General features: G+C 34.8%; 4 protein-coding genes across 6 annotated transcripts; 3 read left to right on the top strand and 1 right to left on the bottom strand.

Annotated features, from left to right (window-relative positions):
* Window positions 1-85: 85 nt before the first annotated feature.
* LOC144841061 (isopentenyl-diphosphate Delta-isomerase 1-like) lies at window positions 86-2022 on the top strand. Its single transcript, XM_078697235.1, has 5 exons — window positions 86-181; window positions 527-663; window positions 803-895; window positions 1099-1229; window positions 1331-2022. Exons 1-5 carry the CDS (start codon window positions 93-95, stop codon window positions 1646-1648), a joined length of 768 nt encoding a protein of 255 aa, XP_078553361.1. The 5' UTR covers window positions 86-92; the 3' UTR covers window positions 1649-2022.
* Window positions 1997-14790, bottom strand: LOC144841028 (ankyrin and armadillo repeat-containing protein-like). Of its 2 annotated transcripts, XM_078697173.1 has the most exons (21): window positions 14684-14790; window positions 13959-14541; window positions 13450-13667; window positions 12721-12937; window positions 12016-12292; window positions 11635-11818; window positions 11072-11294; window positions 10353-10370; window positions 8843-9044; window positions 8349-8557; window positions 7762-7866; window positions 7231-7647; window positions 6746-6987; window positions 6250-6400; window positions 5919-6080; window positions 5063-5292; window positions 4657-4815; window positions 4404-4521; window positions 3978-4284; window positions 3603-3655; window positions 1997-3507 (listed from the first exon to the last, which is right to left on the bottom strand). In XM_078697173.1, the coding sequence occupies exons 2-21, from the start codon at window positions 14527-14529 to the stop codon at window positions 3263-3265; spliced, it is 4308 nt and encodes a 1435-aa protein (XP_078553299.1). In that variant the 5' UTR covers window positions 14530-14541; window positions 14684-14790; the 3' UTR covers window positions 1997-3262. The 2 variants fall into 2 exon arrangements, with proteins under 2 accessions (XP_078553299.1, XP_078553300.1); XM_078697174.1 differs by lacking the exon at window positions 10353-10370.
* A 374-nt stretch (window positions 14791-15164) lies between these two features.
* LOC144841062 (SAP domain-containing ribonucleoprotein-like) lies at window positions 15165-19187 on the top strand. Of its 2 annotated transcripts, XM_078697236.1 has the most exons (10): window positions 15165-15315; window positions 15681-15819; window positions 16258-16301; window positions 16413-16517; window positions 16730-16800; window positions 17209-17233; window positions 17373-17444; window positions 17901-17978; window positions 18191-18265; window positions 18434-19187. In XM_078697236.1, the coding sequence occupies exons 1-10, from the start codon at window positions 15286-15288 to the stop codon at window positions 18479-18481; spliced, it is 687 nt and encodes a 228-aa protein (XP_078553362.1). In that variant the 5' UTR covers window positions 15165-15285; the 3' UTR covers window positions 18482-19187. The 2 variants fall into 2 exon arrangements, with proteins under 2 accessions (XP_078553362.1, XP_078553363.1); XM_078697237.1 differs by lacking the exon at window positions 16413-16517.
* Window positions 19188-20824: 1637 nt separating this feature from the next.
* Window positions 20825-26739, top strand: LOC144839266 (urea transporter 2-like). Its single transcript, XM_078694582.1, has 5 exons — window positions 20825-21246; window positions 23936-24119; window positions 24670-24817; window positions 25420-25554; window positions 25810-26739. Exons 1-5 carry the CDS (start codon window positions 20825-20827, stop codon window positions 26037-26039), a joined length of 1119 nt encoding a protein of 372 aa, XP_078550708.1. The 3' UTR covers window positions 26040-26739.

Below are 26739 nucleotides of genomic sequence, written 5' to 3'. Positions count from 1 at the left end.
CAAGGTGTGTATGGTTAGGTAAACTCAATTTATGTACATATGACGCAAAACTGGTTTTATCAAATTTATGATTGTCCGCCGCGAATTTGACCATGTTTAAGTTTTGTCGATCCGCCGTTGTTGTGCAAAGAAACCTTAATACATTCCAAATAACTAATTTATTAAATTCGATAACAAAAAGGTAATCTACTGCTAGGTTAAATTATTATCAGGCCTGACTATCATTTTGTTTGCTTGCATACATCGATCAAAAATATAGTCTGTCCTGTATGGTCTAGCTAGGCCTCATATAGAGAGACCTCACTCGTTTCTATATAGGCGCATATTTTTAATGTTGGCCTATAGTATTACGTCACAGTAGGCCTAGGAATAGAATAGTCAAATACGATATATTTTATTATTCTAGTATGATACCCTGGTGAACGTGTATATTGTTATCAATAATTTACTTTTCTATTTTTCAGTGAAATTAATCATTCATTGTTTTTAGGACGATTTTAAAAGATTTCTTAAAAATATTTTTTAGAACGATGACAACAAAAATTAATGAAGTACAAGAATCTTACCTCAAAGAACCCTGTATCCTAGTGGACAAGGATGACAATGTTATTGGAGCAGAATCAAAGAAAAATTGCCACTTAATTGGCAAGACTGACAACAAATGTAAGTGGGGGAAAGGCTGCCCTCTTTATGTCTAGCTTCAGAACAAGAGAAAGAAGCAAGAAGATTCCAATTTCTGGATATGCCCCGAATTCACTTCAATTTTATTATGTTTTTAAATAACTATTGTTTTTAACTTCAGGTCTGCTTCACAGAGCATTTAGTGTGTTCCTTTTCAACCAATCAGGAGAGCTTTTAATTCAACAACGTTCAGATGCAAAGATAACATTCCCAGGTAATTAAAACTATCATATTAAAGGTTTTGTGTAAGAAAAATAATAGATACCAAATACTCATACCTTTAAACAAACATATGACTTGCACATAAAAATATGAGAGGAGGCAGCCTATACGAGTAATATTCTTTGCCTCCTTATTTCATATAAGGTAAACATCACTTAAGGTAAGCATCATTAAAAACAACTTTCTTTTTGTTAGGTTATTGGGCCAACACTTGTTGCAGCCATCCACTCAATAACCCAAGAGAACTTGAGGTAGAGGGCGCTATTGGGGTCAAGAGGGCAGCTCAACGCAAGTTGAAGCATGAACTTGGCATAGAACCACAACAGGTACTCATGATTTTTGAAAGATGGTTACCACCTCTGTCTGTCTGTCCTCCAAGTTTTAATTTATTAACATTCGTACAAAATTATTATTTTTTGTTACACAGGTACCTTTAGATGATATCCATTATATTACAAGAGTGCATTACAGCGCCCCCTATGATGAGACATGGGGGGAACACGAAATAGACTACATCCTGTTCACACAGAAAGAAGTTGACCTCTGTCCAGAACCAAACGAAGTACAAAACTACAAGTATGTCTCACAAGAGCAAATGAAAGAGTTCTTGTCAAACGCTGATGCAACCAACACAAAAATATCACCATGGTTACAGTTAATTGCAAAGTCACATTTATTTGATTGGTGGAAAAATCTTAATAATTTGAAATCAAATTTTAATCATGAAACAATTTTACGGCTTTGAGAAAGACATTATTTTATGATATTAGAATATTATTTATTTAAACTTCAAGTTTTAGATTTTTCTAAGAAATTATGCACTTAAATGTAATAGATATTATATATAATTAATATCATTTGTAATTAACTTATCACCAACAAAACAGATTATAATAGATATAATTTTCTTTTTTGAAAAAGCTATAGTGTAAAATGGAGTACTTTCTCCAATGTTTTGTTTCCATCGGAGATCTTTATCAACTGACTGCTTTACACTATACCTCTTTCAAAAAAGCTAAATAAAATTCTTTCGAAAAACACAGATTATAATTTAAACAAGAAGTTCACTAATATATATTTTTTTTATAATGTCATTATTAAAATACATGATTCTTACAAATTCTAGTTTCATTTTTGTGTTCTTTTTACATTACACTGATTATCTGCAAAGTTAAAGTTTTTTTAAACCCACAAATTATCTCATGACTCATCATATAAACCCTGGTTTAATACTATTTGTTGTATACACATATATTATTTGTTCTTTTTACATGTAACACTGGATATATAATATATGAAAATGATAAAACAGTTAATAATAGTTGAAAGCTAGATGATTTAACAAAATTCAAATTATTGAAATATGTTGGCTCCATTCCATTTTCGCCCTTTAAAATAATTACTAAACACAGACGATTGATTGGTTGTACTTAAAATGCATCAGTCATCTCTCCATACATGATTACTACATATTTAAAATATTTTTAAATTACTATATACAATTACCTACACACATAAGTACCTTCAACACATCAACTGTCATGTATAAGGTGATATATAAGAAATAAGCTGTACCATGTTAAAGGCCTATTTAAACAGACGAGCATTAATGGTGTAATAAATATATAGAATCTATGTTATTCCTTATGACCATTTACACACAATGAGAAGCGACAGGCCGCCGTTTTCGCTCAGAAACATACAGATTCTACAGTTCGACGACAGTTACTGGCTTTGACCTTTTGGCAACCTGAATGTGTTATTGGTCCTAAAAACATGTTTCATGTGAAGATGCCCCAGTGTGAATGGCATGATCATTGGCCTGGTTTATGAGATAGAGTGCAAAGACTTCGGCACTAACGACTCATATTATAGATAGTTACATAAAAAAATATATATTTAGTCAAGGTAAAGAGGATGATTGCACAGATATAATGCAAGAATAAAATATAAAAGTATATATACAAACATTATTACATTTTACTGCATACGAGTAGGCCTACTAGACTTGCCTCAAATCTGTAGTATTGTCTTTTTTTATACTTAGTATTCCAGTTGGCGTTTAAATTTTTGTCTCTCTAAGTATTAATATAAAATAAAGTCTAGAAGCAGTCTAGAACCTAGAATACTGCATAAAAATACACTACTAACTAGATAATCATGACAGTACCCATAATGCAACACTGATCACCATGAAAGACACAACAGCAATTAACTGATAACTAATACAAGAAAAGTGGCACTTTTGGTGATCATCCCTTTATTTTGGAATTCTGTGTCCAAATCAGACTCTGTTCTACAAGTTTTTCTGCAGCTAACAAGTCCTTTACCTAGTTAGCTTGACTTTAATACAAATTTGTTACGTTTTGCTTTGATAAGACAAGGTAGTTGTGTTTTTATTGATATTCCTATGCTTTCCAACCCTTGCATTCAATGGCTCAATGATTTGAATTTCAGTGGATTCAGGTACTCTTCTGTGAGGACCTGTCTTTGTTGTTGGATAACTTCGGCCAAGAGCTGGTGCTGATGTTGACCTTGGGTTGACCCTGCTTTTACTTCCTCTTTGTACCAAACTCATGGTTGTCTGTGGCCGCCTAAGCTTGCCTGTAAAGAAAACACATTAATGATGTAAAGTGGACCAGTTATACACTTTCAATGTAGACTAGTAGTGTATGCCAAAAAATTACTTTAAAATGTACCTGTTCTTGGTCTTGGTGGTGGCACCGCAGGTGGTCCACCATAAATTTCCAAACTAAGAAAATAAATACAAAATTATTATTATTCAAACATTGAGAAGATACTGAACGAGTTTTAGACAAGTGATGAAAGTGATGAAAAGCCAAACACAACCCCACTTCCTAAGTTTCAAATGAGACGTTAGTTTAAAGCATGATATACTGTAGTTATCTGTTCTGTAATCAGTGGCGTAAGGCAGGGGGAAAAGGCATTTAGCACTCTAAGGGTTGCATTAGGGCTGCTCATGCCCTTAAGCTTGGGTTTTAGCCAGTGAGCGCTCATAGCCATAATTGTCAAACTTGCATCTTCTCGCCTGTGAAATCATGGTAAATACAAACCTAAATGCTGGTAATCCAACCTTCTTGGCAATCCTGAATTCATCAGTGAGATCTGTGGATATCTTCCCATTGGGACCAAGATTGTTCATCAGTAGCTCAAACAATCCAGGTCGGTTACGACAGGCACTGAGCAGGATACGAGTTGCTTTGCGGTTAAATGTCAAATAACCGAGGGCGACTGCTACAGCTGAGCGTACTTCAATGTTGGGGGAGTGAAGGTGGTTGATAAGGACATCCACGGCTCCTGATATGATCATAGCATCGGTGATCCCTGCTCGAGTATGTGCCAGGCTAGCCAGAAGATTCCCTAAACAGGATACATAAGATGCTGTTTAACACAATCTATTACTCTTTATTTATCTTTCTCCTTTCTTTCTCCATGTCAGAGTAATGATGTCATACAATGTGCTGAATTTGGAGTCTTACCTGCAAGAATATTGGTATCATCACTTTCGGAGGTCAGCAGCCTGACAAGCGATGTGACCCCAAGAGCAGACAAGGTCACTTGGTCCTCATCCACAATTACTCTGGCTAAAATTACAATCTAAACAACACCAAAAATAATGAAAAATACTGTTTTCTTTTTTTTTGCTTAATAAGTCTATCTAACCCAAAATCTTCTAAATAACTATTTTATAAAAAAATGAATATGGAAATAAATAACTAAGTTATTTTATACCTGGAAGGCAGCATTTGATTGAAAGACTTCGTTGGGAGAATCCAGAAACTTCTGGAAAGTTGACATTCGGATACCACCAGCATTCCTCATAATGGACTGCTGATTGGTGTTGTTGAATGCAAATGTTGACAATGCTGTTCCCGCTTTGAGACACACCATCTACGGAAACGGATACAGAGTTGTGTAATGTACTTAATGTCAATATTCTTCAGACATAAGAACTAGAATCCAGAGCATTGTCTTGAAACTTAACTTTCAGCTTTTTAAATGTCCAAAGAAATAACTGATAAACCAGTCACATCAAATAAATGCGTGTCTAACAATTAAATTTGAACTTTAAGGAAAATCCTGAACAGAGATATGATTTGAAGACGATAGACCCTGATTAAAATACTATTTTACGAACCTGATCATCAGATTTTTGTAAGTCTAACAGCAGACTAATATTAAAAGCCGGTTCGTCCTTTAACAACGCTTCATTTTCTTTGTTGCCAAGCATGATGTACCCAAGCGTTATAGCGATCTCAACTTTAATCATATCGTTATTTGACGCCCTCAATAGTTGTGCTAATGTCTGAATAGTGTTTTCTTCAGCGATTTTAGCCTGCATTGCCTTGTTGTTACAGTGAGCAACACCTTTCAAAAGTAAACAAAGGAAAATAATAACAGTTTCATGAAGGTGTTTTGGCTTAGACATAAGATAATTTCAATTTCCGCCACTGTTTAACAGCTGAGTTAAAATCTCTCAATTCAAGTTGAGAAACATTTAAAACATAAATCTGTAATAATATACTGTATCTATTTATTTATTTGTTGAATGCGAATATTGACAATGCTGTTCCCGCTTTAAAACAAACCAACTGAGAAGAAAGAAAATGAGATTTTGCAACAAATATCAAAATCAGAATTTTACGAAAAGGGACTCAAACCTTGGATAGCTCAGAAGGGGTAAAAAAATAAAAATAAACAAACATTAGCAACATATATCAATATTATTATTCTTTCCAAGCATTGGTGTGCTTATTTTTGTCGGGTTTTTGCCACAATAATTAAACAATGCTTTTAAAACGCTTTATTCACGGAAAACATAAAGCCCAAGAAGAAAACAGGAAAACAAAGGCCCAACACAGAAGTGGGAACCTCTTAGTTAAGTCACTTAATTCATTAGGGCCGTGTAGAGCCAAAAATATAAAAATAAAAGGAAACATATACAGTACATAAAATATAGTTAGTTTCCTATGATAAAACGTAAAAGTACAAACCACTACACAGTGTTCCCAACGATCTGATGACAGTTAACAAAACTCGTTCAGAAGTTTTGGATGATCGTAAAATACGAACCAACGGAAGAATTCCTTCTTCTTCCTTGAATTTTAATTGATGACCAATGTTGGCTCTGGTTAAAGCAATCATGGCCATGCATCCTAATAAATAACACATACAAATATGGTAGTGATATTTCCTAAATATGGTAGTGATATGCCTAAATTTGGTAGTGATATGACATCATCATGTCCATATACAGTATGGGCACATCACATTTTTTTGTCACATAAAGTTTGATAATATAGACAGAGCTTTAAATAGCCTTACCAACAAACTGGAGTTTTTCAGACTTGACAATGAGATCGATGATTCCACTGATTCCAATACCTTCTGCAATCATTCTCTGCTGGGTGGTGGTATCACCAGCTAAGGCCCAGAGAGTGCAGGCAGCCTGCTCCTTGACATCCTGAGACCATATCTGTATTAATAAAACATTCAAATTGCCATCAGTAAGTAAAGAAGAATTAGCAATGATTGTGTGATTTTCTCTATTATATTTCTAAATGGATACCTCAACTGTTAATAACAAATTACAAATGTAAAAATGTCATTGAAATACTGTAGGTTATATATATTATATAATGAACATGTTTTGATAAAAGACAAATAATACATAACACATAACAAATGTTAATTAAATATTGATACAGATTCATATTTTCATAATAAAGGTTAAACATTTCTAAATTAAAAGTAATTAGTATTAAAGTTATGTTTGTATGTATGTTTGTAGAGAAAGGAAAGGTGCACTTAAAAATCTTACCTTAAGTAATCTAATGAGTGGAGTTTGAGCCTGTAACTCCAGGATAGCAGTTTGGCTGTTAGCATTGTTAAGAGCTAGAGATTCCAGAGCTGCGGCTGCTTTCACCTGCACAGTCATATTCCTGCATTTAACAAGCTTCACCAGAGGCTCAACTGCACCCTTGCCTACAGCCAAGTTTTGGTTGTCCTGGTGACTGGCAGTTAGAGCAGCCAAAGCTGCAGCCGATGCTGCTTGGAGAACATCTGTAAATATACACAAATAAATTGGTTTGATTAGCTGAGCTTAGCTTATCCAAGTAAAAGGAACTATTATTTTAGCTATCCCTATAGTCACAGACTTCTTCATTAGTACTTTCTATGATTAGATTGCTAGTTGGTAACATCAACGCTAGTTGATCATACCCAGTCTCTTTTTGATTTTACGATCATTTGGAAACATATCCACGTTTGTTAAATTGTTGATTTAAAGTAGATGAGTTAACTTACGTGAATTAGTTACTTGAAGAAACTCAACCAATGGGTCGAAGCCGCCATGAGTGGCCACCAGTGTTTGGTTGGTGTAATGCTTCGTGCACAAAACACGTACGCAGTGTACTGCTTCGACTAACACGTCCTCAAGCTCCGCATCAAAGAGTTTAATGATGGCTGGTATCCCATCATTATCGCTCACTTGTGATTGGTTTTTGTCTACGCTGGCAAGATCAGAAAGAAGTATCACACTTCGTGATTGGATGTCGTCTAATGGAGACGAGAGCAGATTTATTAGAATTGGAATTGCATTTGCTTTGGCAATTGCTCTTCGTACGTCTTTCAAGTGCGAGATGTTGCAGAGAACAGCACCAGCTAGAGATTGCATCTCCTCTGAATTCAACTTGAGTAAATCTACTAATGCAGGGATGCCATCTGAAAGTAAGCAAATAAACAATTAACAAGAAAAAAAAAACAAAATAAATAAATACATTTTTTTTATGAGAACATAATATAATATAGCATATTTTTGCATAATTTGAACTTTACCTGCATCTAAAATTAATTTAGCATATGTTTTAGATGATGTTGTGAGCACTTCAAGTGAACGTACAGCACTGTCCATTTTCACAAAGTCGCCTGACGTCAACATTCCTACATACAACAATAATAAAAGAAAATTTAATTTACTCAATTGAACCCTAGATATATATGGGAATAAGATGTCATGTGTATGATGGGATACATACAGTATGAATGATGGAATACATACTGTGTGAATGATGGGATACATATGGTATGAATGATGGGATACATGTGTATGATGGGATACATATGGTATAAATGATGGAATACATGTGTATGATGGGATACATGTGTATGATGGGATACATATGGTATAAATGATGGAATACATGTGAATGATGGGATACATATGGTATGAATGATGGGATACATGTGTATGATGGGATACATGTGTACTGTATGATGGGATAAATACAGTATGAATGATGGGATACATGTGTATGATGGGATACATGTGGATGATGGGATACATGTTAATGGTGATGAATTGCTGAGCCGAACCCTCTAATCTTTGTGACATCAAATCCCAAAATAACACCTGCAAACCTTACCTACTAATGTCTTCCATACAGGTGCATCTTGGTGATCCCAGTCAATGAAGTATTCCAGCACATTTGTGTGGAATCGCAACGCTGCCAATTGTACCATGTTGTTACCTTCTGTATCTCGACGCTTGATGTTGGCTCCTAACCCTATAAGAATCTTCACTGATTCTAGGGCGCCACTACTCGCTGCTAACAGAAGTGGTGTTTGACGTAACCTGCATAAAATTAATCATTCTTAATTAACATTACAGCAATTGGTGTAATTTATTCAACCTTCGTGCTCAAAAGAAAATTTGTTTGTCTGTTTATTCAAATGGAAATGTTATTCAACTCAATTAATTTGTTGTTAATTATTTACTTAACATTTGAAATACTCTGTTAACTCCAGTAAGTATTTAATGTAAAAACAATACTTAACGGTAAAGTACTCATACGCCAAATGTATGCATGTATGTTTTTACTTTAAGATATTTTTTTGTCTGAAACAAAATTGTACTTACTTATCATAAGTTTCTAATTCAACCTGATTTTCAAATTTTCGTATGATAAGCCTCATTATGGATGCGTGATCAAAAAACGCAGCATGATGAATGGCCGCCCAGCCATCTTGATCTCCCAGGGTCGAGTCGGCATGGTTACACATCAAACACAGAGCAGCTTCAAGTGAGCCACATCTGGCTGCATAGTGCAAAGGAGTAGGACCTAAAATAGAACAATAAAAATGTATTTTTAGAAGGAATTTATTAGATCAAATGCAACAAGTATTGTTTTTGGTCCGTTTGTCTGTCCATACATAAAAAAATGATAAAATTTTAATTTTTTCAAAACAACACATGCATGGGCATTGAGTGTGCAAAAATAGGTTGGAGGACCATGGTCACCAAAAGGCGGTGCCACACCAACAAACAAGTTCAAATGTTGACTTTAACCACTACTGTACTTCTTATGTCTGGACAGTTAACAACAATCTGTACTGTAATTTAAGACTAATCAAATAAATTGTAGAAAAGGATGTTTAAATTACAGAACAGAATGAAAATCATTACAACTGATTTGTTCATGCAAATGATTGGCCTCCAGTATTGTGATATGTGTATGTAAAGCCTTGTCCACACTATCAAACTTGATGTGATAAAAAAATTTGATGTGCCCATATGGACACGATGATGTCATATCACTACCATATTTGGGCATATCACTACCATATTTGGGCACATCACACTTTTTTTGTCAAACTAGTTTGATAGTGTAGACAGAGCTTAAACACTAGGAAAGTAAAGATGAAAAAGACAAAAATACTATTAAAACAAATCTCTATTGTCAAATATTGTCACAAGAAATTTCATGAATTGGTGAACGCCTATATGTTTTGAAAATGAGGATAAAAAAGCTAAATAACAAGAACTTGTTTCTAAAAATAAGAATAATGAAATGTTTCAAAATGCCTGGAGTGTACAAGCAATGACAGTGTATGTCTATTTACGGTGATAATGTACTGAGTAAAATTTACAAGTTACCCCTTTTTTCAAAATCACCATTTTCATTGTCATCTACATAAAAAAGTATTAAACATTACTGTGAAACTGAATAATGTTGTTTATTAAAAAATATGATTATTAATTGGTTACACAGATGGAAGAAATACCTTTTATTTCCTCTAATTATTATAAAAATAATTAACTTTTAAAATGTTAGAAAAGTAGAACATTTTAAACGTGCACAACAATTAAATCAAATAGCACACGTGACACACACAACAAATTAAATCACTGTGATAATATTAATAATATTCATTTAGTGAGATTTGGTTTTAAAACTGTTCCACCACCTATCCAGGGCACTAGAAAACAAATGCAAAATCAATATTTGCATGAATATATGGCATGCCATCTTATTTGAAAATAATTATAGTGTTGGTACAACAAGGTAATTAATGTGGACAACCAATGTTTGGACTTTAGTCTCAAAACGTGTAAAGGTCACAACAAGGTCATGTAAGCACACACTTACCACCACATAATCCATCGCCTGCGTTAAGCAAATAAAGATATAAGAAAATTAATGATAAACAAACAATGCAAATTACTGGCATTAAACATGTAGAGTATATCAACACTTAAAGATATCTCAAATTTCATTTAAAAGTATTTGAAAAAATAAAGTTGCTGGAATAAATTAAATCTCTGTCTACACTATCAAACATTGTGACAAAAAAAAATGTAATGTGCCCAAATATGGACATGAGTATGTCATATCACTACTATATTTGGGTATACCACTATCATATTTGGGCACATCACACTTTTTTTGTCAAACTGGTTTGATAGTGTAGATATAGCTTTATAATGTAAAACTTAAAAACTGTATTTTGAAAAATCTAAATTACTTTAGTTGAAATGATATTAAAGAAGCTAACTCATCATAAACACAGCAGACAGTGATCATCATGCATTCAGCAGTATCGGAAACACGATGTAGGAGCAAAAAAGAAAATGGTAATTCATCTATAAGTCAGCAAGTAAAGCACCAAGAAGTTCAGAAACAAGATACTGTTTTATTTCTCCATTAAAAAAAAGTGGGTCATTGCAACTAAAAGGACCGGTTTATTCACAATCTACATCCTGGTACTTAGACAAACAACAGGATTTGAACCTAGGACCTCAAGTTGGTAAGCAAGTATGACAAGTACCAAGCTACAGAACCACTAGTCATTCACCTATTGTACATACCTATAGATGTTATGTTGTAATTCCGTCGAACATTTATATCTTGACCTTGAATGAGAAGAAGTTGTATGATCTGAGGTCGATTGTTGAGGGAAGCGTAATGAAGTAAGGACAGTCCGAATTCATCCTGTTTGCCAAGCCTAGAGGGCGCTACCTTGCGGGCTAGGGTTTGGAATGCAGCAACCAGGCCACGTATTGCACATATCTTTAAACCTTCTTGAATATTCTGTTAGAAAAAAATAATAAAATATTCCATATTAATTTTAAAATCGTTAATTCAACAAACATCCAACTTGTTAAGGTAGGCCTACTGATTTAGAGCTTAGAGCGAGTGGTACAGAATTAAGGGTCTTTCACACCTGCTCTGATCCAGCTCCAGTTCAGGTTCGCACCAGATTGGGCATACAGCATTAGTGACTTGTTTTCACAAGGCAAGGAAAGTGATTGTGGTTAGCAGTGTTGTGAGCAGGTGCGAAAAGCCCTTTAGAGCTGTTACCTTGCTTAGCACTATTTGTGCGCTGGGACCTGCAGATGGTCAATTTGCTGTTTTGTTCAAAAATGCATACCTTAAATTTAATGGCTTTCTTTAGGCCATACTTCTTCTTGAACTGCTCATGTAAGTGGACATCTGTGAGGGGTAAACGTCTTGGTTTCATGTCTTTGATACGGTTGTAAACTGCGTGAAGCCAGAGTGGTTGTGGGGGCGCTACTGGGTAGTATGTTTCAAAATCCATTGCGAAGATATAATATCTGTAAAAGTCCAACAATAAGACAAAACATAAAAAAGAAGAACAAAGAAATTATTGTATTCATTCTCTCTGTATAAATTGTTATTCTTGTTTTAACATCAGGAAAAAGAATTTTAATTTTATATTTTACAAGGGTGGTCCATCCAGCTGAAGCTGATCTTTAGGGACCCTTACAAAAATAGAATATTTAAAACTTACGACTTTCCATTCACCGTCTTGATTGGTAGGTTAAAATGTTCAAGATATGGTGCGTCTGGGTCGGTAACCTCGGCCAAGTGCCTTGTGGCTTCCAGTTGAAGCTCTTCGTAACCTTCTATAAAGGCTTTTCTTAGTTTCCTTATTTTATCAGTTTCTATGTCCATTTGGATGCTGCCATGCAGGTGGAAATAACTGTTTCCAAAATCAAAGTTTTTGCATGCAAAATCTGGTCCTACCATCAAAGGAGGCAGTTCCCGCTCTGTCTTGCAGTCATCCGCTAGAAGAAAAAAATTATCTTTTGGTTTCAAACTGAATGAGATGATAGTAACCAATGTATAATAGTAAAAATATGATGAGTAAGTACCGTACTGTAGGTTAGAGTTCATTGACAAAGAAATGTAAATCATTTTTTCAACAAAAATAAAAAAGTGTTAATACTCGTACACTAAATGATCCTTTTATTTAGGATTGTGTACACTTGGCAATTTTAACCATAATTATTTTATATCATAACAGTAGTTAAAGATATTTTGTTTTAATTCTTGTAATTTTTGTTAATTTATCATCTTATATTTGATGTATATAATGTACGGTGCTCTGGTCTTTTTAGGCGCCTTTTTTAAGCGCCATATTGATATTGGTATTATTATCAGTTTACTCAAAATAATTAATTAATAAAAATCTGACCACTTAAGTACCACATACCTAATAAAGGTGTTAATAGTCTATGGACATCTGGTACCTTATTGCGTCGTTTCATGGCTATCAGAAATGATGTCATAAAACAAACAAAGTCAAGGAGTTGCATTTGCCGGCGTATTTCTGTTTTCTTCTGAATGTTGTTCTCAATAACATCCAAGTGAGCTTGTAGTCTTGTTTGTAGTCGTTCATAAGTGTCTCGATCAATTCTTTTTTCATCCAACTAGTAAAAAAATACAATTATGAAAATTATTCATTTTACTTGTCCACATACAGTATAACAAGAAGGTAGTAATGCAATGATGTAATGGAGGGCTCCTTAGGAGTGCTAAATTGGGGGACTCAACCCCCTGCATTGTGCAACTGGATGCAATATGAGTGAAGAACTTAGTAATGCAATGATGGAATACGAGTTTAGAAGCTAAACATAAAGGCCTGTATTCATCAAAGGGGACTAACTTTAGTCCTGGACTATCTCTGGATTTAGTCCTGGACTATCTGGAAATGGTATTCATGAAAGGGGACTATCTTTAGTCATGGACTAAACCTGGACTAAAATCGGCAAAAGATAGTTCACCCAAGGGGTAGGTTTAAGAAACCTAGTAATGCATATGCAATATGATTGAAGCTAGTAACAAAGTGATACTGATGATGCAAGTCGCACAGGTAACATTGAACATACAGGATAGGACAATTATAATACAATAAAGGAAAAATCAAGTAACACAGCAATACCTTGATGATACTGGTCACATTATGTGTCCCATCGTACATGAACATATTTTGATGTTGGTAGACTTCCCGTTGTCTAAGAGTCATCTGAACAGACATGTCATCTACGTAATGCATGAATAATTCCTTGTCCATATTAGCATCTTGTATGCTCATGGGAAACAGCTTCATGTTGTCATAGATACCGCAGTAATCTGGGTCTTTTGTGATGTCCAGCATTCCTGTGACGAAAAATATTCTAATATGGTATTTAATTAATAAAATATGAAATAAAATATATAAATTAAACAAAACATTCATTGATGAATACAGTAGTCTAATCAATTATTATGAATAATTGGAAATATACCCCTTTAGTGTACATCCTCTAGCAATACTAGATTTTACATAAACAGGGATGCACACTATAAAAAAATGCTGGTAGCTGCTACGCAATGTGAAAGGGGTATTAGATTAGTTTTAGAGAGAGGTACTTCTTTCTAGTCAAAATGACTTATTAAGGTCATCTCTACCTGCTAGTAAAAACTCATTGAGAATTGTCTTCTTTGTTTCTGCAACACCATGTTGATTAACATCCAAGTTAGAGCGCCATCGCTCTGCAAATTTATGTCGTTTATCTTTTGGAAAATATGAACCATGCCATAATGCTTTGATCATGTAATCAACGTTTATCAAAAGTTGTCCAACACGAGTGTCATTATACGCTGGTGGCATGTTGCATGCGGTGCCACTGTCAAAGTTAGCTTCGAGAAAAATACTTGGAACCTGATTTAAACCGTAAATACCAATTACTAACTCGCGTACAATCTGATGGATCTCGCGGAAATCCCATGGTTCAACAGTTTCATCGACTGGGACAGCAAATACGCAGTTATTCTGAGGAAATGACTTCATATACTGAATAAGACCTCGTGGCGTTTCAACTGGGAGTCTGTGTTCCTCTGCAGAAAGAAGCCAATGATAGGACGTGTGTGCAAGGACCTCTTGTGCTTCAAATCTTTCATATTTTTCAAAAACTTGTGCAGCCAGTCGGTTGGCTGTTGCATTTGCAACCAATGCAGGATCGTCTATACCTGTAGACATTTTGGTTCAAACCTGAAAAGAAAACCAAATAATATCTAATTATATAATAGTATACGCCCTGTCGAATTATTATATAAAATGATTAACCCACTCTGTATAAAATCAAGTGTACTTTTAAACATACGCTGCACAGTAATATACTTAATGAGCTTACCTTATCGAGTCTAGCCTCTAGGGTTGTGAATTTAATTCGAGCAAACATACCATACCCTGGACCATCCAGGCAATGCAATCAGAGAAGATGGCCAGTTAGCCAGGCTTGTATGACTAGCTAACTATATAGAGGCCTATCATCGGTAGGCTTATTTAGAAAACTTTCAATAAATATGCTCCATTACTCTAATAACATTAAACTGACAACATAATATATTATCAATATCATTAACTAAGACCAATTTTAAACACAAATACATGCTTTATCACAATGTAATAAGCCATAAAAGCTATTTATAAAGGCGACACAATCATATCGATTACAAATGTTTACAGGAGTCCGGGTGATTGTAAACAATGTCCTAATTGGAAAATATGCAATATGATTGGTCAATTCCTTAATAATTGAATATCGTTGAGGGGGCCAGGCATAAAATAAATAAAATCGAAAATCGCCACCACGCGGCCCAGCGATTTTTTGGGTTTGTTTGTTGGTGGTGTGTGTGGAAAAGTTGTTTACGTACGTACTCGCTGTTTGTTTTGAGTGCTGAGTTTCGTTTTTTCGTGTTTTGTGTGGTAAAATCGATTAACCATTCTATCATAATGGATTTGGAAGCAGTAGGAAAACTGAAGGTTTTTTACAGATTATTTGTTTTACTCTCGGCTAGGCCCTAGGACTAGGTAGCTAAGCATATCCGCCGCATATCCAGCAGCGAGGCCGACGCGTCGCGACGACACGTAGCAGCCTCTCTACTAAAGTTACTAGGCCTAGCCTACTAGGCCGGGAGCCTAGGCTAGGTAGGCCTATCCAAGCATCTCTACAGAGTGGCAATGAAGGAACAAAACCCACTGAGTAAGAGCTGTTGCAATTAGTCCTACTACTAAACCTAACAGCTGAAGTACTGGAAGCCGTTTTGTAAAGAAAGTAATTTAATTGAATGTAGGAATATGATGTATGTTGGATTATTATTTATATGTGTTTTTATATCATTTTTTAGGTTGCTGAGTTGAAAAAGGAATTGGAAGCTAATGGTCTTAGCAATAAAGGGAACAAGGCAGAGTTAGTGGAGAGGCTAAAACAACATTTATCAGAGTCTGAGGAGACCGCTCAAGACACAAGTGCAGCAGAAGAAGATGGTACAGCATCCTCCGTATACCCAATTCTCACCACCCCATCCCACTCCCCAATTCCCACCACCCCTTCCCCCTCCCCAATTCCCACCACCCCTTCCCCCTCCCCAACTCTGCCTAATAATCTTACATGCTTTATTTTATATTACCAATACTACTCATTTTAGTCATTTAAATTTCTATCAATTTCACACAATTTAAACAACGCTTAATATTGTTAATAGTGTTTTCAAGCACATTGGAACCATCTGCTGATTGTCAAAATCACTACATAAATATGATAACATTAACATATGCATATTTCCATTTTTACCTACACCACCTCTCCAGCTTCTGTAACATTTCTGGATCTGCCACTGGATATATACTCATATATACTCACTGAAACTAAAAAAAAGTACTTTGGATTAAATTTGTAATACATTTATTTATTTATTTATTCAGGTGCAAACCTTCTTGAAGAAAGTGACCTGCTAGGTGGTGAAGAGGTAAACTATATTATAAAAAAAAAGTGTAAATAGATGAATTTTCCAAATAAGCTAGCCCACCATTTTAAGCTAATGAATAGAATAAACGTTGAGGACAATTTTGTTTTATAGTTGGAATTAGTAGAAGAAGAAACGGACAACGTTGCAGAAGATGAAGAGAAAGCAGAACCAGTCGTAGCAAAAATCACACAATCACCTGAAATAGATGATAATGCGGTAAATTATTTGGCTTCACTGGATATCATGTCAATTTATCTCTCACCACTGGAGATTACATGTCATTTTATTTCACACTTAGCAATCACAAGTCAATTTATCTCACACTTGCCGATCACAAAATAATCTCGCACATGTAAAAATTAATAATCTTATCCAGTTTACATAAATGATAGATCAATTTATTAATTGTAAATTTTATCAATTTTCAGAAAAAGTTAAACCGGGCTGAGAGGTTTAATGTTACACCACAGAGTGATAAAAAAGCTGAAAGAGCCAAAAGGTAAATAAGAAGTGCTATGCCATTATTTGTATGCATTATGTGCGTATTTAACGGGTCACTTGCGAGCCCCTCAAACTACAGTACTTGCAAAAGATCTATACTTGCACTTGCTCATATAGAAACAGCGAGCTAGACAGCTAGAGCTCCTCTCCTCAAAACAGACCATGTCTCTATTTACTAATTACAAACAAATCAAATTAAGAATTCAATATGCTTGTATGTTTATAGTTTGTTATATGCCTGCCTTTACCACTACTATTCTTATAGCACCCTCTATTGTTTGGTATGTATCCAAGATCTCCCAAGTCTATTTGCTACTTAACAGTTAAAATAATAGTACTTTACCATTACACCCTCTATTGTTTGGTATGTGTTAATGAGCTTATATTGATCTTTTTTTCTTTACAGATTTGGATTAGAAGTGTCTCCCACGGTATGTATCAATAGAGTCAATATCGAACATTGTCAGAAAATTAGTTTATTTGATAGTTGACATGTAAATGTAATATATAAATGATATAATATGATGATAATAAATTAGTATACTAAAAAATGTTTTTTTCACATTTTAGTCAAATTCAGATGAGAAGAAAAAGGCTAGAGCTGAGCGGTTTGGCGTAGTTGTGTCACCTACTCTGGCAAAGGTATTTGTAATTATACTCAATATGCTGTCAAAGCGTAAGTAAATGCTTAATTTGCTATTGATTGACATGAGACTGGGAGCATAAATGGGAACCCGGTTAGATTAAGACACAACTTTGTGCTGATTACTAGCTGCATTATGGGAGTATGTTTCCATATGTGTTTGATCCAAAAAATGACCGGGGTAATAATGTTCAGCACTTAAAGGTTTCACAACATTAGCTATATAAATCCAGGATATTATTATTATTTTATTTAGGCACACATTGCCAAGGACTATTAATAGCAAATTGTTTCTATTCCAACATACAGGTGACACTCCATTCACAATATAATCATACACACAAAGATTTTCTACATAAACAAAGTCTTATAACATAACATGTATTTACATGGGAACTGTATGACTTTACTTCTGTGTTTATTGTATAAACAATTTTTTAATTTTTGTTATTTAGTCTGAAAATCAGCAAAAGAAACAACAAAGAGCTGAGAGGTTTGGGGTGGCAACAGACACCAATACAAAGACCTCTACGGTAAGTCCTGCTCTGAAGGGTGCCAAAAAAAAAAGACTCCCTTACTCTATTGATAATAATTCTTTTAAGTTATAAAGATATAAAGTACTGTATGTAATAGTTTCTGCATGGGTCAGACTTGTGATTGGCTGTCTATGGACTCCATTTGTCATTATTTGTACAATCTATTATTTGTACAATCAATTATTTGAATTTACTTCTTTTTCTCTTAGGCAAATGAGGATAAAGTTTTAAAAAGAAAAGAACGATTTGGTATTGCTATAACAGCGCCCTCTAGTGATGCAGATGTAAGTATCGTAAAGTTAGAGAGGACAGCGCATCATTCCAATTCCATGTTGATATGCAACATGGTTTATGTATTTCCAAAAGAGGATATTTATAACAATTATAATTTTATTTAAATGTTATAGTTTCTAAATTATAATTAAATTATTTTAATAATCTTTTTCTTTCAGGCAAAAAAAGCAAAGAGGGCAGAGCGGTTTGGATTAAAAGCACAATAATAGAAAAATCAAAATGTTTCTTTTATCAAGATAATCTTACAGCTGGTAGAATACCTTCTATTGAGGACAAGTGACATGGGGTTCTTTAAAAACAAATGATGCACGATCATTATTAAAGGGACACAGTATTCTATTTACAGAAATGCATTCCTTCATCTTCTGTTACAACCTACAATCATGGCTACCATTGTATATTATAGATACTTGTTTTTTTCAGTAGGAACAAAATATTTAGTAAAGCACTATCAAACTAGTTTGACAAAAAAAGTGTGATGTGCCCATATATGGTAGTGATATGACATCATTATGTCCATATGGGCACATCACATTTTGTCACATAAAGTTTGATAGTGTAGACAGAGCTTTAGACAATTATTCCATATTTACACCTGCAGTGTTGACTTAACAGTAAACTACAAGAACCCCTCTCTTGGGACACCCCTATTAAGTGGACACTTTCCTATGAAACAAACGAGGGAAATGCATAAACACTACGCCAACCAACAGGGGACTCACTGAGTCTAAATGGTTTCTCTTAGATAGAGAGTCTTCTGTATGTTCACTAAGGAAAGCACCATGTCTAGTCCATGTATAATCATTTTAAATTAAGTTTCTAGTTTAAATCTTTTGTTGTTTTCTATGAAAAAAAAAATTTTGAAATCGAGAGAGAATGTTATAATAAAGTGATCACATAAACATCTTGAAATTATGTGAGTATTTTCTTTGCAACGTCAGATGCTAAAGATTGTAGGTTTTCACAAGATGCAATACAAATAATTTGACCAATAAAAGCTTGGCTTGGCTCAATTGGAAACAACGCAAGGAGCACGTAAAGGCAGCGCAATTGCGTTTACCAATCACAAACGACAGTTTGATAATACAACACCGTGATTGGTCAAACAACTTGCGTTGCGTCCTAGTAGTGATTTGACCAATCACAAGCGATGGATTATTCCACAAAGTGTTGTTGTATTGCGTATTTAGCAACAGTGCTGCTGCAAACATCGCAACGATTATTGGAAGGGCATTTTCTTACGTTGCGTCGGTTGCGTTGCGTGCAAGTGGGAACCAAGCTTTAACATGGCTGAATCCATTATTACGCCCTATTTTGAATGGAATCAAACTTATAGTAATTTTTGGCATGGTGTTAAATGGAGATTTAAGCTTGGTTCCCACTAGCGACGCAACGCAGCGACGTATTGCATAATCGCAAGTGGGAACCCACGACGCAAACATCGGGTTGGAAAGGCATTTTCTTACGGTTTCGTAGGTTGCGTTACATTGTGTCGCTAGTGGGAATCAAGCTTAATTATACTGACAAAAATACATAAACCAACTTCTGGTCTTATGTCTTAAAATAGACTTGAGAGTTCAGTTTATAAGTTATATTTATTGTTTAACAGTGTCAAAGAGGTTAAGAGTAAAAATCACTATCCATTAATACCGTTACATTTACGTTGTGTACACACAGTGTCGTTGCTTAGATAATTTTAATAACACAAAACGACAAAACAAAAAACAATCACTTCAGTTGTTGCCATAACTACTAATTATCAATTCTAATTAATGATTTAGCTAAGAGTGATAACTTAAATGACGTCATTAGTTTGCTTAATAATTGGAGTGTAATTAAAGTAAACACACTTGGCGAAGGTAATTAATTTCTGACTATAGTCAAATGAAGACTACATTATTTTCTCAGTGCGTTATATTTACTATCAACTTGACTTTCACTTAGATGTTAAATTGTTTACACACATCCCAGCTTTCGTTAGATCGATACAGTTTCCTTTGCATTGTGATACACATTTTGTATCTGTACAGTGTATACAAAAAAAGCACGCCGACCAGTCGAATAGTCATCGACTTTAATTAGCAATGTGTACTGCAGTAATATAACCAGCTTTAAAATACCTTTCACTTAGAAACTGCAGTTAGATTGCACGGTATGTTACAAGTGAGATGTTTACATCATTGAGGTGTTGGCTTGGTGTAATATTGGAGATTTCATCGTTTTAAAACGAAAGAGTTGTTGTTTGAAATCTGATCTAACGTTTAAACGGACTGTCGAATTCTATCAATTTGAGTCTTAGCGTTGTTTATGCTGCTAGATTTAGGGAGGTGCTCCCTCTGGATTCACCATGTTTAATTCTACGTTTTAATTTCAACACTAGTTATCTCAATTATCTATCTCCTTGAGACTGTTTTATCATTATTATCAAATGAGACTCAGCGAGTGCTTAGCCTTCTTGAGTACTTAGACGATAGTGAATCAATTTTTTTTTCTCTCGTGCATATTATCAAACCGGGTATCAAACAATAACTAAGGAATTAATGGGTAAAATGGAGGCCGATGGGATTGTGGAATCGCCTCCTTCAACGACACGGCATCACTTCACTCATTATTTTATGGGTGAAATCAAACCGTTGAAGGAATGGATTAAAGACAAAAACATCGTTCTCAAGTTTATCAATGCTTGTTTTCGTGGGATAGGACAACCAGTGTTCTTGAATAACCCAATCAGTGGATTGTTGGTATTGGCGGCACTTTTCGTACAGAACCCTTGGCAGGCGATAAACGCATTGCTAGGCCTCATATCAGCTCAATTGATGTCAATGGTTCTTTGCCAAGATAGAGGAGGGGTTGAGAACGGGGGTTTTGCCTTCCAAGGTCTTCTTATCGGATCGGTCGTCACGGCAGTATCGGCTGAGGAAGATTGGTATGGCTGGCTCAGTTTCCCAGTAATTTGTCTTGGTGCTGGCAGGTTTGTTAATTTTTCATATTTTATTCCACATCACTGGCAATCAACACGTTATTTTGTAGTTTTGTTGTTACATTTGTTGTACTGATTAAATAAATATCGAATAAGATACATTCACACACTTAGCCAGTCACCGGACTGAATCCGGAGTCAGTGTGAACGATCACAAAAAAAAAAGGCCGATGGGATTGTGGAATCGCCTCCTTCAACGACCCGGTATCACTTCACTCATTATTTTATGGGTGAAATCAAACCGTTGAAGGAATGGATTAAAGACAAAAACATCGTTCTCAAGTTTATCAATGCTTGTTTTCGTGGGATAGGACAACCAGTGTTCTTGAATAACCCAATCAGTGGATTGTTGGTATTGGCGGCACTTTTCATACAGAACCCTTGGCAGGCGATAACAAAAAAATGGAGGCCGATGGGATTGTGGAATCGCCTCCTTCAACGACCCGGCATCACTTCACTCATTATTTTATGGGTGAAATCAAACCGTTGAATGAATGGATTAAAGACAAAAACATCGTTCATAGCTTAATGTTAGAATGCACCGGTCTCAGTGTAAACGATAGCTTAATATTAGAATGTACCGGTCTCAGTGTAAACGATAGCTTAATGTTAGAATGCACCGGTCTCTTAATGTTAGAATGATAGAAAATTTAATTTCCATTCACTAAAACCTAATATCAATTTGTTACATTTGAATAATTATGCAGACAATGGCAATCGATTCCTTGAAGAACTAAATCCTAATTTTAACATTCGAGGTTAAATTCATTATTCATCTTACTTAAATTAGCATACATGGGGAAATAAATGAGTAGTCTCCATAGTGTACAATTTGTCGCTGAGTTCTCCATGAAAATAATTAGTTTTTAGCGTAATTTCTATTAAATAACATAGGAACGTTGCCCCATAACCTATAAAACAACCACGTACAACTATTCATAACAAATGTTATCAACAATAAGTCGTAGGAAGTGATGTCTTGGGTCCATTCTATAGTCGCCGAACTAGAATAGACTGCTACATCGTACTTCTATGAATGGATGGCTAGTTGGTGACAAGAAGTTGATCATATACCCACCGCTTTTATTTTACGATCATTCGGGAAACCACCTCACGAAGTATCATAACCAGAAAAAAAGAATGTTTATGTATGGTATACCCTAAAAAAGAAAGATTGATTTTGATGGTACGGTATAATAAATCAAATTCATCAATAGTGTTGCTGTGTACGAAGTATCATAACCAGAAAAAAGGATGTTTATGTGTGGTAGGCCTATACTCTAAAAAAGAAAGATTGATTTTGATGGTACGGTATAATACATCAAATTCATCAATAGTGTTGCTGTGTATAATAGGAGCTGAACTTCCGTTCATATTAATGTAGGCCTAATATAATAATCCAGTATGAACTATTCTTATCTCTATCCGTATGTGTTAGGCATTCAACGTTTTCAATAGAGACGCGCTATATAGTGGATTATTCCAATCAACAACAGACATGATTAAAAATCAAAATTAAGTAATGAAATGCTGTTGCTTTTACGGAAACGACTTTATGAGGATTATAAGTTAAAGAAGACATTTCATTCATTTTGTGTTGAGGCGCATATGAGATTCATCTTCGTTCCAAAATTTAAATCCTGAGATAATCAAATCTCATTGCACACGGCACTAATTTCCGTACCGTAGCCATTATATAGCCAACAAGGACAATGTTTCAAATCAAATGTAATTCATTAGCATGAGGTAAATGAAATTTAAGATCGTTCGCATTTATAATCAAAATTAATTTATTTCTAGGACCACAGTTCTAGGCCGATATAGTAGGCCTATAAAAAAAGATGAGACAATGATGTCTATACAGGCGCGTGGCGATAAGACTAAAACACAACATAAAACACAATAATAACATAAAACATGAGCATGTTGTCAGGCCTATGACACTAAGCATGCATTAATTGATTTAAGTCAAACTTGTTCAAGGTCAATTATTTAATTATGATAATGGCAACATTCGTAATATAGCAATAATGTTACATTTTAAAGCTTAAAAATATAAATTGGTTTATACATTAATGCCTCCTTAGTAGATACATATGAATATGGCCTATTAGCGCTAATGGAGAAAGCTATTCCATTTTACGTACCGTAAAAACATGCCTATGATGTTTGGATTTTATCAGTGGGGTATTTTTTAATTCAATTTATTTATAACATTTATTTTTACAAGTCAAATAAAATTAAACAAATTCTTCTAATTTTCAAATCATTTTGAAATTTAAAAAAAAATGAAAATGAAAGCAATGTTCAAATATTGGTATGTGGATTATTAGATGCTCTATGTGACATCATGATGTGCGGATCAGATGTGACGTAACGATGTATAATCCTGATTGGAAAAAGTAAAGAAATAGGAACGTTACACCATTAAAGCTTGGTTGCCACGGACGAAACGCGCAAGGACGTATATAAGCGCACCACATTTGACCAATCACGGGGCGAAGGATCTTCTAATGACGTGCTTGTGATTGGTCAACTCAGTGAGTACAAGCGGGAACCAAACTTTAATGGTGTAAACGTTCATATTTATGATCCCGTGGAGTCGTATAATCAAATGTATTTATATTGTGTATTCATAGTCAATAGAAAGTAATTGACTATGATGTATCTTTCTTTACAGCGTTTTTGTTTCGAGTGCATTAAACAACTTATTTGGCCGCGTATCTCTTCCTGCGTTCAACATGTCATTCAACTTAGTAACATTTTTGTTTGTGACGGCAACAACACACACTAATGATTTCTTCCCGCAAAAACCAGTAGCAGCAACAATACCGTGGATCGGGAATGACATAGATTGGGCTGAGGTAAGGTACTGGGACAAAGAGGGGGAGACGTAGCGCAAGGACCAATCTTAAAAACTTGGTTCCCACTAGACAACACAGGGACCCACTAGAGACGCAACGCAAGGACCAATAAACATAAAGCTTGGTTCCCACTAGAGACGCAACGCAAGGACGTAGACGCGATGCAAGCGAGTTGACCAATCACAACCGACAGTTGCGTTACGTCCTTGTGTTTCAATTAAGCAATCTCCTTCAGTGCGATCCTAGTCAAGCTAAGAAGCTAACCCAGTCAAGGAAGCCCAACAGTCGGACCCAGCATATATTTGGATGCTAGAGAAGACTGCCTCTTGGATGCGACTGGCATCAGTGGGAGGAACGAAACTGTACTGTACTGTTCGTCTCTAGTGGGAACCAAGCACTACCGATGGATCATCCGAATTGCAGCTTATGATTGTCACATCGCCTGCGTGCGCGTGCATCATTGGATTGCGTCATAAGTGGGAACCAATTTAATGGTTCATTTTTTAAATTTGTATAATTAATTGTTATATTTTATTTATTATCTATTAAGATCTTCAAGGGACTACCCAGAGGAATTGGACAATGCTATGGTTGTGATGATGTTGTTTCTGGTTGCTTAGTAGCGGCTGCTATGGCAATATGCTCCCCAATCATTCTATGGCACGCCATTTGGGGATCATTCATTGGTATTATGGTTGGTAAGCTATAGCTCAACATAAATTCATAATATTTATTATAAAATAAAATCAATTATGGTTAGTAAGGCAAGTTCTGCAAATATTTCTGAATAATGAACACAATTAAGTAATCTATAATAATTGATTATTTTGCTATTTTTGTATCGGTTTATATTGATCATCAATTTATACGCTTAAAAGAACTACATTATCAATGTCACACCACTTACGGGTACATGTAACATATCTACGTTTAAATTAGGCGTGTTTTTGATGCAAATTTGACAATAATTAGTAATAACTATAATTTGAAGAAGTGTAGCCTACATTAATTACAATAATTCAACATAAATATGGGATATTGAATATACCATTTAATGAATAGCACAATAAACGTAATGAACCTATGTCCAAGGTCGGATAACGTTACCCTTCACTGTCTATGCGTATCTGCATATCATATTATTATTTTCAATATCTCTTTTTGAAATTTAACAATTCGTCAACATTTAGTCTTCAATGTTCAAAATAAACAAAGATTTGTGTAATATTAATAATCAAATATATTAAAACATGAATTATCACAATGTCTTGGAGTTAATTAATATTGATATCCGTTTCAGGTATATCTCTAGCATGTCCGTTGGATCTTCTTTACAATGGTGTGATGGGGTACAACAGTGTGCTGACAGCCTGCAGTATTGGTGGCGTATTTATGTTGATATCATTGCGTGTCCATCTATTGGCTATTGTTTCAGGTAGGCGTATTAATATCATTGCGTACATCTATTGGTCATTGTTTCAGTTAACTCAACTTATAATAAATATTTAGCAAGATTTTTAAATGCCGATAATTAAAGCGTGGTACATATTTGGTACGCGCGCGCGTCAATCGTTAAATCATCATACATTGGATGCTCAATGTGATAAATGATAATAAGTACAATAAATACGCGATTTCTTTTTTACTCGAAACTTTTATCATATTTTTTATTTATTTTTACTTTTCCCAGCTGTAATTGCAGCTGTGACGTCATTAGCGTTGTTCCAGTTCTTAGGTGTGCTTGGTTTACCAATGTTAGCGTTTCCATTCTGTGCGATTGCCGCACTGTTTCTATTGGTGACAACGGAAGCGGATTATTTTGTGAAGATACCGTTAGATCAAGTCACGTGGCCGGAGGATCATTGGAAACGATATCACCGAATGAACATAACTGTACAGAACTCAAATGAATTAGTGTAAATTATTTTGTAAATAAAATAAACTTTCACAAAGTAAAGTTTGATGACCAATCACAATTGTGACGGTTGCTTGCGATTTGTCAAATTAACTTGCATTGCGCGTACGTACTTGGGTTGCGCGTGCTTTGGCGTTGTACGAAACAAGTTTTAAGAACCTACCTCATAATTATCATTAAGATTAAAACAATATATAATTAGTTTAAAACAAAGAAAAGAGGCCAGAGAAAACAAAAACTAAATGTAAAATAAAATAAAGATATCATACTGTAAATGAACATGACGAAAATAGAATTATAAATATCATATATCATTTTCATATTATAAATAATTGAATTTTAAAACACGAGTATTTGTTGCCGATTCTTGATAGTATCTAAATTTATCCAGTATCAGGAAAATGTGATACTTATGGTTTATATGTAAAACAGAGTGATGCTATCTGTGTTTTACATAGCATAATGTTAACTTTTCACGTATGATACTGGACAGACAGTGTCATGTAATTATAAAACGAGAGCGGCAATGGTTGCAAATCACAACCATGATTTGGTGAGCAAAATAGGTTTCATCGATATCACATGAAATTGGCATAAAGTTTAAACCTCACAGAAAACAATCAACCAGGGATGGTTTATAATTAGTGTTATAGGACTGGGTAGTTGTCCTCGGGTGTTAGACGGGGGAAGTTAAGGGGCAGGTTT

The sequence above is a fragment of the Antedon bifida genome, chromosome 4 (genome assembly GCF_963402885.1).
Source record: "Antedon bifida chromosome 4, ecAntBifi1.1, whole genome shotgun sequence".
NCBI classification, from domain to species: domain Eukaryota; kingdom Metazoa; phylum Echinodermata; class Crinoidea; order Comatulida; family Antedonidae; genus Antedon; species Antedon bifida.
The sequence above is the reverse complement of the archived record's forward strand: the minus strand, read 5'-3'. Positions and strand labels throughout refer to the sequence as shown.

Bases quoted from the DNA above. Each gene is read 5' to 3' on its own strand.
- LOC144841062 (XM_078697236.1), top strand. From the start codon at position 15,286: ATGGATTTGGAAGCAGTAGGAAAACTGAAG. The intron at 16,801-17,208 runs GTAAATAAGAAG...TTTTCTTTACAG, and splicing joins AAAGCTGAAAGAGCCAAAAG to ATTTGGATTAGAAGTGTCTC. The intron at 17,979-18,190 runs GTAAGTCCTGCT...TTTTTCTCTTAG, and splicing joins CCAATACAAAGACCTCTACG to GCAAATGAGGATAAAGTTTT.
- LOC144839266 (XM_078694582.1), top strand. From the start codon at position 20,825: ATGGAGGCCGATGGGATTGTGGAATCGCCTCCTTCAACGACACGGCAT. The intron at 21,247-23,935 runs GTTTGTTAATTT...CTTTCTTTACAG, and splicing joins ATTTGTCTTGGTGCTGGCAG to CGTTTTTGTTTCGAGTGCAT. The intron at 24,120-24,669 runs GTAAGGTACTGG...TTATCTATTAAG, and splicing joins ATGACATAGATTGGGCTGAG to ATCTTCAAGGGACTACCCAG.
- LOC144841028 (XM_078697173.1), bottom strand. From the start codon at position 14,529: ATGTCTACAGGTATAGACGATCCTGCATTGGTTGCAAATGCAACAGCC. The intron at 8,558-8,842 runs GTAAGTACAATT...AATTTTATGCAG, and splicing joins GAATTAGAAACTTATGATAA to GTTACGTCAAACACCACTTC. The intron at 4,522-4,656 runs GTATAAAATAAC...GGTGTTGTTTAG, and splicing joins AATCAAATGCTGCCTTCCAG to ATTGTAATTTTAGCCAGAGT.
- LOC144841061 (XM_078697235.1), top strand. From the start codon at position 93: ATGTTTAAGTTTTGTCGATCCGCCGTTGTTGTGCAAAGAAACCTTAAT. The intron at 664-802 runs GTAAGTGGGGGA...TTTTAACTTCAG, and splicing joins TGGCAAGACTGACAACAAAT to GTCTGCTTCACAGAGCATTT. The intron at 896-1,098 runs GTAATTAAAACT...TCTTTTTGTTAG, and splicing joins TGCAAAGATAACATTCCCAG to GTTATTGGGCCAACACTTGT.